Source organism: Mustelus asterias, chromosome X, assembly GCF_964213995.1.
Source record: "Mustelus asterias chromosome X, sMusAst1.hap1.1, whole genome shotgun sequence".
NCBI lineage: Eukaryota > Metazoa > Chordata > Chondrichthyes > Carcharhiniformes > Triakidae > Mustelus > Mustelus asterias.
In genome coordinates, this window is record NC_135834.1 from 12,407,804 (window position 1) to 12,427,991 (window position 20,188).

At 50.5% G+C, this 20,188-nt stretch overlaps 1 protein-coding gene across 1 annotated transcript in view; it reads right to left on the minus strand.

Moving 5' to 3' along the window:
• LOC144481848 (tensin-2-like) overlaps positions 1-19,972 on the minus strand; it is a 159,115-nt gene extending 139,143 nt beyond the window's left edge. Inside the window, exons 1-2 of the mRNA XM_078200999.1 lie at positions 19,751-19,972; positions 3,870-3,984 (exon numbers count right to left, since the gene is read on the minus strand). Coding sequence (XP_078057125.1) covers positions 3,870-3,984; positions 19,751-19,795 — 160 coding nt within the window. The 5' untranslated portion in view covers positions 19,796-19,972. The remainder of the gene's footprint in view (positions 1-3,869; positions 3,985-19,750) is intronic.
• Between the last annotated feature and the right edge of the window lie 216 nt (positions 19,973-20,188).

Below are 20,188 nucleotides of genomic sequence, written 5' to 3' on the forward strand. Positions count from 1 at the left end.
CTGGATCATTCTACTATTCAATTGCATATGGTGCAAGTGCATAAGCCAAAGATCCATTACCTCCCTATATTTGACTTTGCAGGTTCAATGAACCATGGTCAAACAATAAGTATGTTTGACATACGAGTGCAAACTCTGAGTGAATGTTAGCCAAATACAACAGTTCTTGGATTTGATGGTGGCAGAGTGCACAGGAGCAACAAGAAGCTGTGCCTCTCAAAAAAAAATCCTAATGTTCAAATCCCTCCATGGTCTCACCCTTCCCTATCTTTGTAATCTCCTCCAGCCCCACACTCCCTCCAAGATATCTGCGCTCCTACAATTCTGGCCTCTTGTCATGCATCCCCTACTTTTAATCGTTCCACCATTGACATTCATGCTTTCAGCAGTCGCATCCCTAAGCTCTGGAATAACCTCTCTAAACCGCTCCACCTCTCTCTCTCCTCATTGAAGACACTCCTTCAAACTTATCTCCTTATGTGGTTCAATGTCAAATTGTGTTTGATAACGTTTCTGTGAAGTGGGGATTGCTATATCAGAGGTGATATATAAGTGCAAGAGCGAGAGAGAGCGGCAGGCAGAGATCGAGAGACAGGCGGCAAGAGAAGGAGCGCGGGAGACCACAAGAAAGTGCGAGATTGAGAGGGCGCGAGATTGCGGGGGGAACACACAAGGGAGGTCGGGGCGGCGCAGGCGCGTGCGCGCAACACCGGGGGCAGCGCGCGCGACATCAGGGGCAGCGCGGGCGACATCGGGGGCGGCACGGGCGACATCGGGGGCGGCACGGGCAACATCGGGGGCGGCACGGGCAACATCAGGGGCGGCGCAGGCGCGCGACATTGGGGGTGGCGCAGGTGCGCGACATTGGGTGCGGCGCTGGCCCGCGCGGGCGACATCGGGGGCGGCCCGACCGGGCGACATCGGGGGCGGCGCAGGCCCGCGCGGGCGACATCGGGGGCGGCCCGACCGGGCGACATCGGGGGCAGCGCCGGGGTGCGAGACTTCAGGGGCGGAACAGTCGTGGGGCGGGCGGGCGAGAGACAGCGGGGGCGGGCGGGCGAGAGACAGCGGGGGCGGGGCGGGCGAGAGACAGCGGGGGCGGGGCGGGCGAGACACAGCGGGGACGAGAGACAGCGGGGGCAGGGCGGGTGGGAGCGACACATCGGGGGCGGGGCTGGCGCGACACATCAGTGGCGGGGCTGGCACGGGGGCGGGGGCGGCACGTCGGGGGCGACATGTCGGGGGCGGGGCCGGGGGGCGACACGTCGGGGGCGGGGCCGGGGGCGACACGTCGGGGGCGGGGCCGGCGCGACACGTCGGGGGCGGGGCCGGCGCGACACATCGGGGGCGGGGCCGGCGCGACACATCGGGGGCGGGGCCGGCGCGACACATCGGGGGCGGGGCCGGCGCGACACATCGGGGGCGGGGCCGGCGCGACACATCGGGGGCGGGGCCGGCGCGACACATCGGGGGCGGGGCCGGCGCGACACATCGGGGGCGGGGCCGGCGCGACACATCGGGGGCGGGGCCGGCGCGACACATCGGGGGCGGGGCCGGCGCGACACATCGGGGGGGGGGGCCGGCGCGACACATCGGGGGGGGGGGGGGGGGGCGGCGCGACACATCGGGGGGGGGGGGGGGGGGGCCGGCGCGACACATCGGGGGGGGGGGGCCGGCGCGACACATCGGGGGGGGGGGGGGGCCGGCGCGACACATCGGGGGCGGGGCCGGCGCGACACATCGGGGGCGGGGCCGGCGCGACACATCGGGGGCGGGGCCGGCGCGACACATCGGGGGCGGGGCCGGCGCGACACATCGGGGGCGGGGCCGGCGCGACACATCGGGGGCGGGGCCGGCGCGACACATCGGGGGCGGGGCCGGCGCGACACATCGGGGGCGGGGCCGGCGCGACACATCGGGGGCGGGGCCGGCGCGACACATCGGGGGCGGGGCCGGCGCGACACATCGGGGGCGGGGCCGGCGCGACACATCGGGGGCGGGGCCGGCGCGACACATCGGGGGCGGGGCCGGCGCGACACATCGGGGGCGGGGCCTGCGCGACACATCTGGGGTGGCGTGGGCGCGACACATCGGGGACGGGGCGGGCGCGACACATCGGGGACGGGGCGGGCGCGACACATCGGGGACGGGGCCGGCGCGACACATCGGGGACGGGGCGGGCGCGACACATCGGGGACGGGGCCGGCGCGACACATCGGGGGCGGGGCCGGCGCGACACATCGGGGGCGGGGCCGGCGCGACACATCGGGGGCGGGGCCGGCGCGACACATCGGGGGGGGGGGGGGGGCCGGCGCGACACATCAGGGGGGGGGGGGGGCCGGCGCGACACATCGGGGGGGGGGGGGGGGGGGGGGGCCGGCGCGACACATCGGGGGGGGGGGGCCGGCGCGACACATCGGGGGCGGGGCCGGCGCGACACATCGGGGGCGGGGCCGGCGCGACACATCGGGGGCGGGGCCGGCGCGACACATCGGGGGCGGGGCCGGCGCGACACATCGGGGGCGGGGCCGGCGCGACACATCGGGGGCGGGGCCGGCGCGACACATCGGGGGCGGGGCCGGCGCGACACATCGGGGGCGGGGCCGGCGCGACACATCGGGGGCGGGGCCGGCGCGACACATCGGGGGCGGGGCCGGCGCGACACATCGGGGGCGGGGCCTGCGCGACACATCGGGGGCGGGGCCTGCGCGACACATCGGGGGCGGGGCCTGCGCGACACATCTGGGGTGGCGTGGGCGCGACACATCGGGGACGGGGCGGGCGCGACACATCGGGGACGGGGCGGGCGCGACACATCGGGGACGGGGCCGGCGCGACACATCGGGGACGGGGCGGGCGCGACACATCGGGGACGGGGCGGGCGCGACACATCGGGGACGGGGCCGGCGCGACACATCGGGGACGGGGCGGGCGCGACACATCGGGGACGGGGCGGGCGCGACACATCGGGGACGGCGTGGGCGCGACACAGCGGGGACGGGGCGGGCGCGACACATCGGGGGCGGCGCGGGCGCAACACATCGGGGGCGGCACGGGCGCGCGATACATCGGGGGCGGCGTGGGCCCGCGCACGCGAGACATTGGGGGCGGCGCGGGCCCGCACGCGAGAGACATCGGGGGCAGCGCGGGCCCACGCGAGACATCGGGGACGGTACGGGCCCGCGCGCGAGAGACATCGGGGGCAGCGCGGGCCCACTCGAGACATCGGGGGCGGTGCGCACAGTGGCGAGATTGGGGGTGGCGCATGCGCCACGCGGGGCCAAGATCGGGGGGGTTGAGCCCCGCCACGGTCGCTTGAGGGGGGAGGGGGTGCGAGGGGAGAGCCCACGGGCGCCCACCAAGTGAGAGATAGGCAGCGAGAGAGAATGAGAGGGAGACAAGCAGCAAGAGAGCCGGCAAGATCAAAAGCAAGGAAGATAGCAAGCGAGTGCGTGACGGAGGGGGAGAGAGTGTGCAGGAGCGAGAAGGAATAACGGCAAGTAAAAGAGAGAATGTGGATTCACAACCTCTGGCTGTCTCAAAGTGCTTTACAACCAATGATACGTTTGAACTATAGTCACTGTTGTAATGTCGGAAACAAGCCCCCAAACAGCAATTAAATCATATGTTAGTGACATTGGGATAAATATTGGCCAGGACACTGAGCAAACTCGCCTGCTCTTCTTCAAAGTAATGACGTGGAATCCTTTACCCTTGCCTGAGAGGGCAGACAGGGCCTCAATTGAATGTCTCATCTGAAAGTCGCCAGATGCCAAAGGGGAAAGTGGCTGGCATCGATTTTCCCCCTCAGAAAACCGGTTTGTACCTTCAGTTGAACAGGAATTCTCCACCTGCACGACCTTACTTACCACGACATAAGATTCCTGGTGACGTGACTGGCTGCTTACATACTGCACAGTTCCTTTTCTTCTTAAATGTTTTCTCCTTAAAGCTGTGAGTACTTGGGGGATCGACCTTACCAGGCTGTAAGACAGAAAAGAGACGTGCGTTCGAACCAGCCTCACCATCAATCATTGACATCAATGAACTTTATTTATGCGAGGTTGAAGGTCAACAGTGAACAACACTTGTCGACACAGAATCTCCAGTACACGGCTCAGTGATGCTTCAAAATGGGCATACATCTTGCCGAGTTTTGGTTATTTATTCTGGTTTAATTTAAAGATGATGTGTCGCCATTTTGAAGGAAACATGTTTGAAGGAGCTCCACATCATCAGAACATCAAATACCAAGGATTCAAATCAGCTGAGGGCAGCAAAAGGAGAGCACGTCCTCTTCAATGTCTATCACCAAGAGTGGTTTGCTCGCACCATTACTGGCCAAGCTGGCCGTGTCCTGAAGGACATAGCTAGACCTGGCCTGCCATCAGAGGTGAGGGAACCAACACAACTCCCTAAATCCTGTCCACCATTAACAAAGCACAAGTCAGAAGTGTGATGGAATACTCTCAACTTGCCTGGATGGGTGCAGCTCCAACAACACCCAAGAAGTTCGACAGCATCCAGGACAAAGCAGCTTGTTTGACTGGCACCTCTCCCACAAACATTCACCACTGATGCACAGTGGCAGCAGTGTGTACCATTTACAAGGTACACTGCAGCGGCTCACCAAGACTCCTTAGACAGCACCTTACAAACCCACAACCTCTACCATCTATAAAGACAAGGACAGCAAATGCATGGAAACAACACCATCTGCAAATTCCCCTCCAAGGAACTCACTATCCTGTCCTAACTTGGAAATATATTGGCCGTTCCTTCACTGTTGTTGAGTCAAAATCCTAGAACTCTCTCCCTAACAGTGCTGTGGGTGTACCTACACCACATGGCCTGCAGAGATTCAAGATGGCGGCTCACCACCACCTTTCCAAGGGGTAATTAGGGATGGGCAATAAATGCTGATCTAGCCAGCAACACTCACATTCCGCGAGCTAGCAAATAAAGAACATTGCATTGACTGGAATCCAGTTAGTTCTGAATAAAAGAAGGCGGCCTTGTCCAATATCACATCTCTTCTCAAATTAAGACAAATCTCTGACTCAGTGAAAGAGTATGTGGGGAATTTCCCTGATTCATTACTTTCTTGGCTCGATCAGGAAGACTTTCTGGGGTGTTCCACATCGCGAGATCTCCACATTGTGTTACTGACTAAATTATCAGTCCATGTAACTGTCCGCCATTTGGTCCAAAAGGATAAATATGCCATGTAACAGTTTGGTATGCCTTCTTATGTTGTTGGAATTTGTGCTCAATAAAGTGAGTGACGTTTTCGCAGAGAGAACTCGTTCCTATTTTAGTCACGTGGGGACTGAATTTCGATGGGAATTTGATCCCACTCAACGACAATAACTCGGACAGAAAACCACAAAAAATCCTGAGGAAATGGAGCTTTCACTGTTTTCCTGGGACTCTCATGGCTCTTCTGCCAACATGACAGCAGCTGAGCTAATGATATCCTCTCCTGAGCCCTTCACGCCCACGTCGCCTGGTTAGACGCAAGCAAAGCATCTGGCACACTCCCAAATTCAAAACAACATTCCATAATTGAACAATTTGGGCTATGTTTCAGTGTTACGGGACACGAGTGTGACGGCATCTGGAGTAGTGTGTGCAGTATTGGGTCTCCTTATTTAAGGAAAGATGTAAATGTGTTGGAAACAGTTCAGAGAAGGTTTACCAGGCTAATACCTGGAATGGGAGGGTTGTCTTATGCGGAAAAGTTGGACAGGATAGACTTGTATTCACTGGCATTTAGAAGAGCAAGAGACAACTTGATTGAAACATGCAAGATCCTGAGGGGTATTGACAGGGTGGATGCGGAGAGGATGTTTCCCCTTGTCAAAGAATCTAGAACTAGGGGGTCACTGTTTAAAAATAAGGGGTCACCCATTTCAAACCGAGATGAGATGAAAAATTTCTCTCAGAGTTGAGTGTCTTTGGAACTCTCTAAGGTGGGGGTATATTTTTAAGACAGAGGTGGATAGATTCTTGATAAGCAAGGGGTGAAAGGTTATCGGGGGTGGGCAGGATGCAGATTTGAGGTTACTATCAGATCAGCCAAGGTCTTATTAAATGGCGTAACAGGCTCGAGGGGCCAAATGGCCTACTCCTGCTCCTTGTTCATATGTTCGTATGCTCCCACACCATTCATTCTGTGTCAAATTTGAGAGAGTCTTTTTGTGCCTGGTCCCTGCCTACTGAAGTATGACTGCTCCAAACTCATTGCCTTGGATTTGGAATGGAAGAGCCCACTCTTGTTAGAAGTTTTGACAAATGAGAGGCAATCACATTTAAGAGTCTTAGAGGGACTGACAGAGTAGACACAGAGGCTGTTTCCCCTTTGCTGGAGAGCCTAGAACATGGGGTCACAATCTCAGAATAAGAGGTCAGCCATTTTGGACTGAGATGAGGAACGATTCCTTCATTCAAGGGGCTGTGAATCTTAGGGGTTTCTACCCCAGAAGGTTGTGGATGGTCATTCATTGAGTATATTTAAGACAGATATCAGCAGGTTTGTGGACACTGAGGGAATTAAGGGATGAGGATAGTGGGAAGGTGGAGGAAGATCAGGCATGGTTGTATTGAATGGCTGAGTAGGTTTGAGGGGCCAAATGGTCGACTACAGCTCCTGCTTTGCATGTCCCTGTGCACACTTTCATTGTCCCCGTCTCTCTCCTTTTATGTTAACCAAGGCAAGTGTGCTATTTCTTTAAAGTGGTGACAAATGTTAGTAGTGTTATATATAATACGGCTTGCTGTGTAACGCACTAACTTTTTTTAATTCAAGGGATGTGGGTGTCTCTGGTTGGGCCAGCATTTATTGCCCATCTTAATTGCCCTTGAATTGAGAGGGCATTTGAGAGTCAACCACATTGCTGTGGCTCTGGAGTCACATGTAGGCCAGATCGGATAAGGACAGATTTCCTTCCCTAAAAGGACATTAGTGAACCAGATGGGTTTTTCCAACAATCGACAATGGTTTCATGGTCATCATTAGGCTTTTGATTCTAGATTTTTATTGAATACAAGTTTCACATCTGCCGTGGGGGGATTCAAACTCCGGTCCCAGAGGATTATCCTTGTTTTCTTGGTGCTCTGGGGACCCGTCTTTCCTCAGTCAACCTTTCCAAAAGAAAATTAAATAGAAATAGATGTATACAGAAACGGGCCAATCGGCCCGACCAGTCAGGGATGACAGTTAACCTCTGCCCTATTCATCTCTTCATCGCCTTCACCTTCATCCACTTATCCAACCTAACCTTGAATGTTGACTTGGTTTCTGCCTCAACCACTTGTCCTGGAAGTAAATCTGACACAGCCTCAACTCTCTCTTGGTGCAAAGACCTTTCTCCTAATTCTGTTCCAAAATCGGAAATAATTTTTTAAAAAACAGGTCTAACCTCTTTGTAATCAGTAGTACTGGTGTCATTTTTAAAGTGAATTTTCATATCGGTGTTTTAATCTAGCTTTTGCAAGGTTGACCCAATCTGTCCAATGTTAACATATTTCCACAGAGGGAATTAACTGGTCATTCATTGCATTCCAGTTTATGGGATGTTGCTCTGTGCAAAATGGAGCCACCTTTCAGATAAAACATTAAGCTGAGGCCCCATCTGCCCTCTCAGATAAGAGCAAAATATCCCACTTTACTATCGTTAAGAAGAGCAGAGGAGTTCTCCCCGCTGTCCTGGCTAATACTTATCCTGATGTGGAGATGCTGGCGTTGGACTGGGGTAAGCACAGTGAGAAGTCTCACAACACCAGGTTAAAGTCCAACAGGTTTATTTGGTAGCAAATACCATAAGCTTTCGGAGCGCTGCCCCTTCGTCAGATGGAGTGGATATCTGTTCTCCAACAGTGCACAGACACAGAAATCAAGTTACAGAATACTAATTAGAATGCAAATCTCTACAGCCAGCCAGGTCTTAAAGGTACAGATAATGTGGGTGGAGGGAACATTAAACACAGGTTAAAGAAATGTGTATTGTCTCCAGACAGAACAGCTAGTAAGATTCTACAAGCCCAGGAGGCAAGCTGTGGGGGTTACTGATAATGTGACATAAATCCAACATCCCGGTTTAGACCGTCCTCATGTGTGCGGAACTTGGCTATCAGTTTCTGCTCAGCGACTCTGCGCTGTCGTGTGTCGTGAAGGCCGCCTTGGAGAACGCTTATCTGAAGATCCAAGGCTGAATGCCCGTGACTGCTGAAGTGTTCCCCCACAGGAAGAGAACAGTTTTGCCTGGTGATTGTCGAGCGGTGTTCATTCACCCGTTGTCGTAGCGTCTGCATGGTTTCCCCAATGTACCATGCCTCGGGACATCCTTTCCTGCAGCGTATCAGGTAGACAACGTTGGCCGAGTTGCAAGAGTAGGTACCGTGTACCTGGTAGATGGTGTTCTCACGTGAGATGATGGCATCTGTGTCGATGATCCGGCACGTCTTGCAGAGGTTGCTGTGGCAGGGTTGTGTGGTGTCATGGTCACTGTTCTCCTGAAGGCTGGGTAGTTTGCTGCGGACAATGGTCTGTTTAAGGTTGCGTGGTTGTTTGAAGGCAAGAAGTGGGGGTGTGGGGATGGCCTTGGCGAGATGTTCGTCTTCAACAATGACATGTTGAAGGCTCCGGAGGAGATGCCGTAGCTTCTCCGCTCCGGGGAAGTACTGGACGACGAAGGGTACTCTGTCCACCGTGTCCCGTGTTTGTCTTCTGAGGAGGTCGGTGCGGTTTTTCGCTGTGGTGCGTCGGAACTGTTGATCGATGAGTCGAGCGCCATATCCTGTTCTTATGAGGGCACTAATACTTATCCCTCTAATACTTATCCTCAATCAATCTCCCAGAAACAGATTATCTGGTCATTATCACGGTACTTGGGATCTTGCTGCATACTAACTGGCTGTCACATTCCTACACTTCAAAAAGCACTCCATTGGTGTACTCCTGGCATTGTGGAAAGTGCTGTATAAATGCAAGTCTGTCTGTCTTTTATTTAATGAATCATTGGGGAAGCCTTTTCCCTAATATGAGCCAAAGGTCTTTTCATAATGGGTGGTATTTTCGGAATTAAACTGATTATATTTTGAACCTTGGGTGCAAAACCTGCAGGCTTTTGGAGAGTCTGGGCCCCAGTTATCTGAATACTTGATTGGAGCAGTACCGAAGGAGTCTCCCTTTCTCTCAGCATTTTAAATGGGCACATTCGACACTCAGGAAGTGCAGAGCTGGACAGATATTCACAAACTTGTTTATGCCAAAAAGATACTCTGCAATCTCTGTACTCCTGACCATGAGACATTTCCTTTCTGATAAAAGAACGAGGATTCAGAGCACGGCAACAATACATAGGAAGCGGAGGATACAGTGGCAGAAAATATACATGCTCTTATTTTCCCCCCGCCCTTTACAGACCATAATCTCGGAGTGTCTGATTCTGCCAAAAGGCTGCTATTGTTTCACAATCCTGCAGGGTGCACAACCAATCACTCACACTACACTTCAGTATGCCCGTTCCATCCACATTCAGAAGCAGGCATGTCTTAACCCTTTAGATTTCAAGCTTGTGAAAATGAGCATTGCTTCGAGGAAGGCAAAAAAAGTTAGAAAGCTAATTTTTCTACGGATCTCTAATAACGAACGCTGTTCAAAATGTGCCAAGGATTGAGAAGGGCAGCAGCTTAACGAGGCAGAAATGGAGGCTGCAGGTCCAGATGACACAAAGCACTTGCATTACCCACCCACAGCCCATGGCTTCGGAGGCTCTTAACTTAATCTCAGCCTGGAGTCTGCCAGCAATTTAACCCTGGATACATTCAGGCCAAACTGCAGAAAAGCATGATGAGAAACAGGGCAGTAAATTATTGAAAATGGAACCAAAGTAGCCTGATCCAATTAGATTGATTTTGCTTTAAGTTCAAAGCCAAAACTTACTGCCAAATGATATGATTTAAAAAATGATTGAAGCCACATTTATGGACATTCTCCTTTATAGCCAGGCTATATATTCAAAGTATTCCATGAACAGCAAGATGGCTTCAAGCAAACCAGCTACATTAAAAAGGGATTTGCATTTCTATAGCACCTGGATGTCCAAAAGTGCTTTACAATCAGTTGAAGTCATATAGGAAACGTAGTGGCCAATTTGCGCACAGCAAGCTCCCACAAATAGCACTGCAATAACAACCTGTCTTTTTATGATGTTGATGGAGGGATAAACATGGGCCAGGACACCAGAGAGAATGCCCCTGCTCTTCACTGAAACAGTGCCATGGACCTTGTACATCAACCGGAATGCCTCAGGCAGGTTTAACGTCATATCTGAAAAGACGGCACCTCCGACAATGCGGCACCCCCTCTGCAATAGGAGTGTCAGTCTGGATTAATGCAATCCTGCAGTGGGGCCAGAACACGCAGCCTCCTGACTCAGCAGCATGAGTGCTACCAACAGAGTCACAGCTTGTACACATTAAACATTATACGGTAGGAATTTTGATCTGGGCAGTTTACATGGGAACACACAATGTTCTCAAACTGGATTCCTGCTTTGGACTAACGCCTGTTCAAGTAAATTTCTCAACTTGGAATTTTTAAGCCTTCATAATTGAACTTTTTTTTTTAAAGATGCTACGAGATTCTTCCCCTCTCTCCCCCAAAGGCTGAATATGTCGGAAAATGCTTTTTGAAATACTGCTGAGGCAAGATGTAGGATTGGATGGTACCTTGTGGGAGGAATCAATAAATATTTTTGAATCCTTTAGAGAGTAAGGTTTTCTTACTGAAGCTCGACATTGCTAAAAGATGTTGCAGGGTGTATGGCAAGTGAGGAGAAGGGGTCTTGTACTGCTGTCATAATGGTTCCTTTGTTAATTGCACTACCCCCAGGTGGAATGGGGCCATACCCTATTTGGGTGGTGGAGACAGAGATCAACAATTTCAAAAGGAAATTAGATGGGCGTTTGAAGGAAATAAACTTGCAGGGCTACAGGGAGTGAGCAGGGGAAACAGAACTGACTGGATTGCTCCAGAGGGGCATGGAATCATTGGAATCAAACGGGCCGAATAGCCTTCTTGCGTACTGTAATGACTATCTGGAATGGTAAGGTACCCAGTTCAATTTCCAGTCATATCAGGTTACTGTTTCTGGGGTAGCGGTAAAGCTAATTAAAGTTCCCTGGCGAGAGCCAGGGAATACAAAGAAAACCAGCTGCCACAAAATGCGCACGTGGGAAGCTTGGGAGTGGGCAAGATCAGGCTAAATCTGCAGACACCCCCACTCACCAACATGATCAAGCAGACGTCAAACACTTACCACTCAGCCTCATGCAGAAACAATGACCATTCCGCTGAATTAATCCAGTGCCTTTTAGAATGATTTGCATGGAACATGCCTCACCTTCACCAGCCTGTGAGAACACGAGCCAGCAGTCTCTCAGAAACCCTCGAGTTTCTCCTGAATGCCTCAGACAGATTATATAACCACTTTCCACAACAACAAAAAACAACCTCACACGATATTAAAAATACGACAGGGCTTGTATTTAGGAGGTTATTTGTGCAACCTTTGTTTTCCCACGAAGCAGGCTGCTGGCTCCAATTTCTCCTCAGTTAATGAGTGATGGTTTTGATGCCAAGATCCTTAACTCGCCATCCCAGCGGTTATACCAGAATCTGGATAGAACACTGAGGTTGGGAAGGAGTGTCACCTGGAAGATTGGGGTGGGGGGAGGGGGCGAGTGCCATCTGGAGGATGGGAAGTATTGGTACCTGGAGGATGGGGCAGGGAAGGGAGTGCCACCTCTGGAGGAAGGGGGTTGATGAAGGAGTGGCAGCTGGAGGATTTCCGGTTGGGGGGTGGGGGCGCAGCCCATATCCTGCCACCCCATGAGCCAGCATACTGAAGCTCCTTGACACCTGCCCTGCCCATCAGGAACCTTTGAGGCCATAGGGTGGTTGACATAGGAAACAGAAATGCAATCCTGGTGCTGTAGGGGTGGCATTCACTATATGTGGACAGAGTAGAAGAAGCTTTACTCTGCATTTAGCTGTGATGAACTTGAACCTCGAGTGCTTGATGCTGCCAAAAGAATGGAAAAACTCCATCTCTGTGGAATAACATCCCTCCCCCGAGATCAGCACAAAATTTGGTGAAAAGCTCGGCTTTTCAATAAGTCAATGTTAATACAAGTCAACAGTAAAATACAACATTTTGTTAAACAATTAAAATCAAAACTTATGAGTATTACTTTTAAATTGAGCGTGGCAAATGCTGCAACCCCTCTAACCCGCCATTTGTCAATTTGACTTGTGCTGAGACCAATGGTATTTTCCCTCAATTTTTTGAAATGATAGTCATTTTCTTTCAAACAAACACAGAGCGAAATGTGTGGCTGTTTTTCGTGAGGAGGTGCAGGTGCATGTTCTCACAGGCTGGCTCCATTTCTCTGGCACTGCTGCAGGAGGTGGCAGCACACAGAGCTGGCCTGGCATCAGGAAAGTGAGGTAGATCCAATAAATCACAGAATTGTTATGGTGCAGAAAGAGGCCATTCGGCCCATCGTATCTTCACTGACTCTCCAAATAAGCTTCATGGCTTCGTGCCGTTCCCCTGCCTTTCCCCGTATTCCTGCACATTGTAGGAACAATCATCTAATGTTCTCTTGAATGCCTCCACCACACTTCCAGGCAGTGCATTCCAGCCCCCCCCAAACCACTCGCTGTTTGAAAAAGTTTTTTTTCACATCACATTTGCATCTTTCACAAATCACTTTAAATCTGTGTCCTCTTGTTCTTGATCCTTTTATGAGTGGGGATAATTTCTCCCTATCTACTCTATTAAGCCCCCTCATGATTTTGAACATCGCTATCAGATCTCCTCTTGGCTTTCTTCTCTCCAGGAGAACAGTCCCAACCTCTCCTCAACTGAAGTTTCTCATCCCTGGAACTATTTTTGTAAATCTCTTCTGGAGTGAGGCACCCAAGAGTACTGTCTAGCGGATTGATCATAACTGACCTGGATTGTGCCGAAATGTCACTTCACAAATTTTTGGAATAAAAGTCTATTTTCTGGAAAAATAAATCACTATGGTTTGAGAATTCAATCACTTTCATATTCTCCACATGGGAAAATAGGCATAGCTCCCGGCAGTGAGCAATCTGTCACACTTGCTTGGCTAAACTACCATACTGAACATCTCTCTTCAATTTGAACAAAAGGTATGCCTTTACTAAAACAATTAAAGATGTCAGGAGCAAATGCTTTGGTAACCACAGAGATTGCACCTATTATGAAGCTTTTTTTAAATACAGAGGAGGTTGAGATGTATAAAATTCTGAGGGGTCGACATTGAATGGATAGGAAAGGTCTATTTTCCACAGAGGCCAATAATCTGTGGAGGGAAGTTAAAACTACAGTCTGAAAGAGGGATTGTACAGGCAGAAACCTTCATCAGGGTTAAAAGGCACTTGGATATGCACTTGAGGTGGTGTAACCTACAAGACTGCAAAGTGGGATCAGACTGGATAACTATTCTTTGGCCGGCACAGACACAGTGGGCTGAACAGTCTCCTCCTGTGTCATAAATTTTCAATGTTTTCCATGTTTCTGTTCCAAACCCGTACTGCCGCACCTCCGTTCCACACCAGACTTGCTGCATTTTAGCTGTAGGCGAGAAAACTTCCAGCCTGCTTTTCTGGAACAGCCGTCAAAGCAAACGCAAGGGGCAGGAATCTGGTCCTAACCTGATGCAATCCTCTGTTTGACAATGGAATTGCCTTTTGTTTCCAGAAAGCCCCTTCCCAAGTCCAGATGATTAAAGAGCATTTTTATGTGGGAAAGTGTTCACTTTCTACACTTGTCTTTCCCCTCAAGGCTTCCTCTGGTGCAGAGGGCCTCAGCCACCTGGTCCTCCTTTGGCCTTGCACATAGAACCATACTGTCAGCAGTAATTGCTTCAGATTAGCCAGGGGACTTCTGTAGTCAAAACCAGAATCCAGATGTTGAGGCCTCTGTCCATCTTCCCTTCCTTCGTGACTATATGGATACCGAAATTGGGCAATGAACAGGCCAATTGTTTCTCCAATTGCCACCTGAGCTTTCCTACCACATAGCTCTTCCAACAGTATTCCTGCATCATTGAGGGATAACGGGGGCGATTCTCCAAGCCCGCTTCGCTGCTCTAGCAGCGGCAGGGGTGTCCCGCTGCCAAACTGTCAGAGGATCAGAGGCAGAGGACGGCAATCAGACTGGCCATCTGGGTGGGGGATGGGCTCTGGGATATCGGGTCTTGCCCGGAGGGGTCCGGGAGGCCAGCGATCGGGGGGTGAGGGGGTCGGAGTGGCAGTGATGCAGGGTTGTGGGGCTGGCCAGTAATCGGGAGGCTGGCAGTACGGGGCCACTGTGTATGTACTGATCTCCACTCTGACAGATTGGCACATGCGCAGTGGCCCGTTCAGCGCTATGCTGCCGGCCTCCCCAGCAGGAATAGCTCCGCGCACTGACCTTCAGTGTGAATCCCACTGAGGCACTCTGCAGTGCTCAGAGTGAGAGAGATTCATTTTGAAAATCACACTAAAAAACCCAGCAGGAAATACTCCAGTTTTCACGTGAATTCGGCACTTCGAATTTTTTGGGGAAATTTACCCCCAACATCGAGGAATTGCTGCAGAACTGTGGTGCAACATCTTAAACATACAAGTTTCCTGGACCACACCAAAGCACCTACTTTAACCAGCTATAGTCAACATCCATTCTCATTGATGAGTCGGACAGCAGTGCTGAGCATTAATCCCACTTGTTATCCCCTCAAGTGCTGACAGATCAATGAAAGCTCCCTCTACTCTCTCCCAACAATCGACCTTAAGTGGTTGTTCCATCATTTCCCACTCCAGCCATCACTGACATTCTGAGGTAAATTATCTTTCGAAACATTCTCTCCTTCTGCAGGTTTCTTTTGCTCTCTGCTTAATCCAGAGGATGGAGAGTTGGGGCCTCAAGTGGCTCTCTTTTAAGATGTACGAGTACGTGGATTCACACCTTCAGCAACCACACTGCCTAATCTGTAGGGGGACTGCCAGTGGTCCATCACTATAAAGCCATTGCTACATAACAACAGGGACAACATTTCATAAGTACTTCACTGGCCACAAAATGCTCTGGAATGCCCTGTCATCATCACCCTCGGTGCTATATAAATGCAAGTTTTTCCTTAATTTGTGCAATTTTAGCTCAAATAAGACAGGTCTGCACATAATTCTCCCTGATGTGGAGATGCCGGCGTTGGACTGGGGTAAGCACAGTAAGAAGTCTCACAACACCAGGTTAAAGTCCAACAAGTTTATTTGGTAGCACGAGCCACTAGCTTTCGGAGCACTGCTCCTTCATCAGGTGCCCCTTCACCTGATGAAGGGGCAGTGCTCGGAAAACTAGTGGCTCGTGCTACCAAATAAACCTGTTGGACTTTAACCTGGTGTTGTGAGACTTCTTACTATAATTCTCCCTGACAGCAATATTCACTGGAGACACCTGGGCTGACTCCCCAGGACAGTCCTCCCAGGATAGAGGTTAGGAATGACAAGGTATTTCTTCATCTGTAACCTCCATTTCCACCTCATGACAGCATCAATGTAACCCCACAGCCAAACATGGCCTCTGTTCAACATCTCATCGCTGATGAGCAGCTCAAAACAGGACTGGAGTTAAAGTAACTCGGACCAAAAAAGAAAAGATTGCCAATGAATAACAACTCTAACTCATGCCAAATTATTTTAGTTCCTATCCACCAGGAAATGTGATTAAAGTGTTCACCCAGGCCTCATTTCTAGGGTCGTCTCCAATAGCAAGAGTGCCATTGTAATGTAATGAAGCTGGTGTGGCAGTAGTGAAACACTCTTAGAAAATACCAGTGGACAGCAAATACTAGCAGCTAGAGCCCATGGCATTCAGGTCAATTGGCAAGAATCACAAAGTCATGACTGTGACTTTGCAATAACCATCCCTGCGGCCAATGCTAAGATTGCAAATGCTGTTCATTTGCATGTAAATGGGGTTGATTTAGCTCAGTAAAATATACTGAGCTGCTTGCATTTCACTGGTACAAGGACAAGAGGACAGAGATTTTTGGGCAGGAGGAACGTGAGGAAGAATTTCTTGTACACAGCAAATGGTAATAACCTAGAACTGGCTGCCTACAAAGGGGGTGGAGGCAGATATGGTGAATGATTTAGGGAAATAAATCTGCTGGGCAATGGGGATAGAAATGAGGAATAGAGATTGACAGGATTGCTCTACAGAGAACTGTCATGGACCTAAGGGGCTGAGTGGTCTCCATCCGCGCCATAATGACTAATACAAGAGCATTATTCGGGTAGAAAATCAGAAAAACATCACCTTGTCCCTCATTTGATGATGCCTGACCATTTTACTCTCAGCAATTACATTATTATCCATTTGTGCACATATCATTCAAGCCAAACTGCACCAATTGAACAAAAAAAAACAAATATGGTCACACCAAGAGACATAGGTTAATGTCACACAACGTCCTCCATTTCCAAAACATCAGGATGCTGCAAAGTGTGTTCAAGCTCCAAGATAGAATGTTTCTGACACACAGTGTCAAGTTCAGGAGGTGATTGAGACATTTCCCTTATGGCCCCAGTTCTGAAAATGATCACAGAGGGCATTCTCTCATTGGCATTAACAAGTCGCACCTAGGTACCATCCGGACAAAGAGCCAGAAACCAGAACAAAGAGTTGACGCCAACTGTGTGTACAAGACAGCAGAAGTGGCACCTCCCCGCCGCCGCATCTCAGGATAAGGAATCAGCCATTTTGTATTGAGGTGAGAAGAAATTTCTTCACTCAGAGGGTTGTAAATCTTCTCTAGCCCAGAGGGGCTGTGGATGCTCAGTCATTGAGTACAGTCAAGATTGAGAGTGAGAGGATCATTTACAGTACAAAAGGGGGCTGCCATTCGTGTCTGTCAGCTTTTTGCTGCAGCAATCCAAAACTCTACATGTACAGTCCTACTCTCTTTTCTAGAGCCCTGAATTGTCCTCCATTGCAGCTCGCTATTTAATCTTCCATGGAGGGCTGGAGGGAGTGGGCATTTCTTGGTCGGTCTGGCTTTGCCGCACTCTCAAGTGTTTGTATACCCACTGAGCTATCAAGGCGGCATCTGAGCATTCAAGAGAAACTTGTACAGAAGGGTTAATGAAGTTGATTTATTTTCTGTGAAAGAAGAAGCTGTCTTCTGAGCTTAAATTTCAATAACCCTATTACACCATTTTTGGCAGGGAGTCATCCAGTTATGACTAATGCACTTTATGCACTAAAAAGATCCGCCCATGCTTTACAAAAGGTGCCCTGCGGCAACAAAAATCAGAGGGAATTTCTGAAAGAAAGCTCATTTTATATAATAGAGATCTCATGTCAAAGCTACAGTAACAGCTCCCATCTCCGGACTGATAGAGTGAAGGTACTGTAATTTTTTGGGGGGACCTCCCATCAGGAGTGAAAGTCCCACATTCATAACCAATCCACAGCAATAATGAGGGAACTTCAAACTCCAAAAGCTGCTGGGATGTGGACAAGTACAGAACTGAAATGGACAACTCAAAAATGGCCTTCATTCCAAATCTGCACTGATCGTATTTAGATGTAGGGGTGCTACATCTAACCCCCACCCACAGGGTGACATGGATACCCCCCTCCCACCACAGAATTTTTTTTTTAAATGCCAGGATTCCTACTGGAAAATTCATCACCAACAGTCATGATCCACAGAACCAGCCGTTCCTCAACTCTGCCAGTGTGGGCTGCTACACGAGGACTGATCCACTGTGCGAGATAGACAGAGGGTGGTCAGTGCCAGTGACAACCATGCGCTTGCATGTTGGCATCTTCAGTAAGTGAGACTGGCAGCACTGCCATGGCTTTCACAAGGCAGTGTCGCCCGCAACGTGGCACCAATGTTCTCGCAATCTCAGAATTGTCGCAGCACAGAAGGAAGCCAATCAGCCCATTATGTCTGCACCAGCTCTCCGAATGAGTACCTCACCTATTGCCATTCTTCTGTCTTCCCTCCATAACCCTGAACATGCTACCTTTTCAGATAACAGTCTCATTCCCTTTTGAAAGCCTTGATTGAATCTATCTCTACCACACTCTCAGGCAGTGCATTCCAGACCCTAACCACACACCTGTGCATAAAAGTTATTTTTCTCATATCATGTTTGCTTCAGCAGACTTTCAAGACATAATGACAACCCCCAAAACTAAACCTCCTCTGCCCCTTTTTGCCCACAACCTGGCAGCAAACCTTTGGCATGAGCTTCCTATCACATATTCAGAGCATCACTGAGACCATCCACTTCCACCTCTGTAACATCATTGATCTCTGCTGCTGTCTCAGCTCGCTCACTGCTGAAACCCTTGTCCATGCCTCCTCACCTCTAGACTCGACTCTTCCAACACACTCCAGGTTGCTCTCCCACATATTCTACCCTCTGTAAACTTGAGGTCACCTGCTGTCTGTGTCTTTACTTGCACCAAGTTCAGTTCCCTCATCACTGCTGTGCTCGCTGACCTACACTGGCTCCTGGATGAAGGAAGAGAGACTTGCATTTATATAGTTCCTTTCCCAGCCACTGGATGTCTCAAAGTGCTTTACAGTCAATGAGCTACTTTTGAAGTGAAGTTTAGTCACTGCTGTAACGGTTTTAAAATTCTCATCTTTTCAAACCCTTTCCCCTCACTATTTTTTGCAACCTCCTCCAATCCCAAAACCCTCCGAGATCTCTGCTCCTCTAATTCTGGCCTCATGAGTATTCCCAATTCTAATTGCTTCACCATTGGTGGCAAAGCTCTGGAATTCCCACCCCTTACCTCTCCACCTCCCCTTTCAGACACTCCTTAAAACCTACCTCTTTTACCAGGCTTGTGGTCGGTCATCTGACCCAACATCTGTTGATGTGTTTAATTTTGTTTCATAATGTTCCTGTGAAGGGACGTTTTTAATTGCCTTTAAAAAGGCGCTATATAAACATAAATTGCGCAACACGCATTTCTGAACAACGCATTCTACCAGCTCAAGTTTCAATATTGGGCGAGGGCGACTCTTGCGCCCACCCGGGACCCGGGCCTGATGAAGAGCGGCACAACTTAAACTCCTGCATGTTTGATGTGTCATCTGCCAATAGTTATGTGCACACACCCCTCCCCGCAGCTCAATTATTAATCCCTCGCAGTCCGCCACCCTTTCCAAACATTCCCAATACCAGCAAAAAGCGACAGCAGAGCTGACAGCTCGTAGGGGAGGAAGTCAAACGGCAGCATTTCAGTCTGCAGAGGATAGGATAGGATGGGATAGGATAGGATGGGATAGGATAGGATGGGGTCCTTCGGAGCTGCCGTGTTCCTGAACATATATTTTTAAAAAGCCTGCATTCTCACTTCTCAACTAACTGCAGCCGTCACCAGTCAACCGCCCTGCAGGCACAAGAAGGGGGCGAAGTTCTCCAGTCTGTACATCCCGATGTCAGTGCAGAGGGGCTCCTCTTCATTCAACTGGATGAGTTTAAAGTCCCTGCCTGGATTACAGAGAGGCACTGCTCCAAGGCACAGAAGCAGTCAGAATTGTCCTGTACTCACCACAGCAGAGCCCCAGCTTTATTGTTGATAAGACGAAAGCAGCAAAACGGTTACCAGCTGACAAGAGAGAGAGAGCACGGAGTTACCTGCGACACAACTTTTCTTCCTCTAGCCTTCTCGAGAGTCGACATTTTACAATCTGCAGGGTGGCTCGCTTCGTTTCTGCTCCCGACCACCACCTCCGCCCCCCCCCCCCCCCCCCTTTCCCAGGAAAAAGAAAAGTGAAAACACTGAAACGTTGTGAGAACAGCACAAAGTGCGTTTGTAAAGCTGCTCTGCCACTGATGCACTGGAGTTGCTGCTGGAGGTTTGGCCTCTCTCTCTCTCTGCTTCAGTTCTTTATGCGTTGCCAAAAAAAATGCTTCTGTCCACAGAACCATTACTCTGACACTCTGTGAAGCCAATGAAAAGCTGCACCTTCCTCATACCCACAAATCTGCTTTACAACAACAAACGAGGAGAACTAATTGGTGCATGTTCCAGGCCATCATCATTATTTTGTTTGGGAGGATTCAATTAATAAG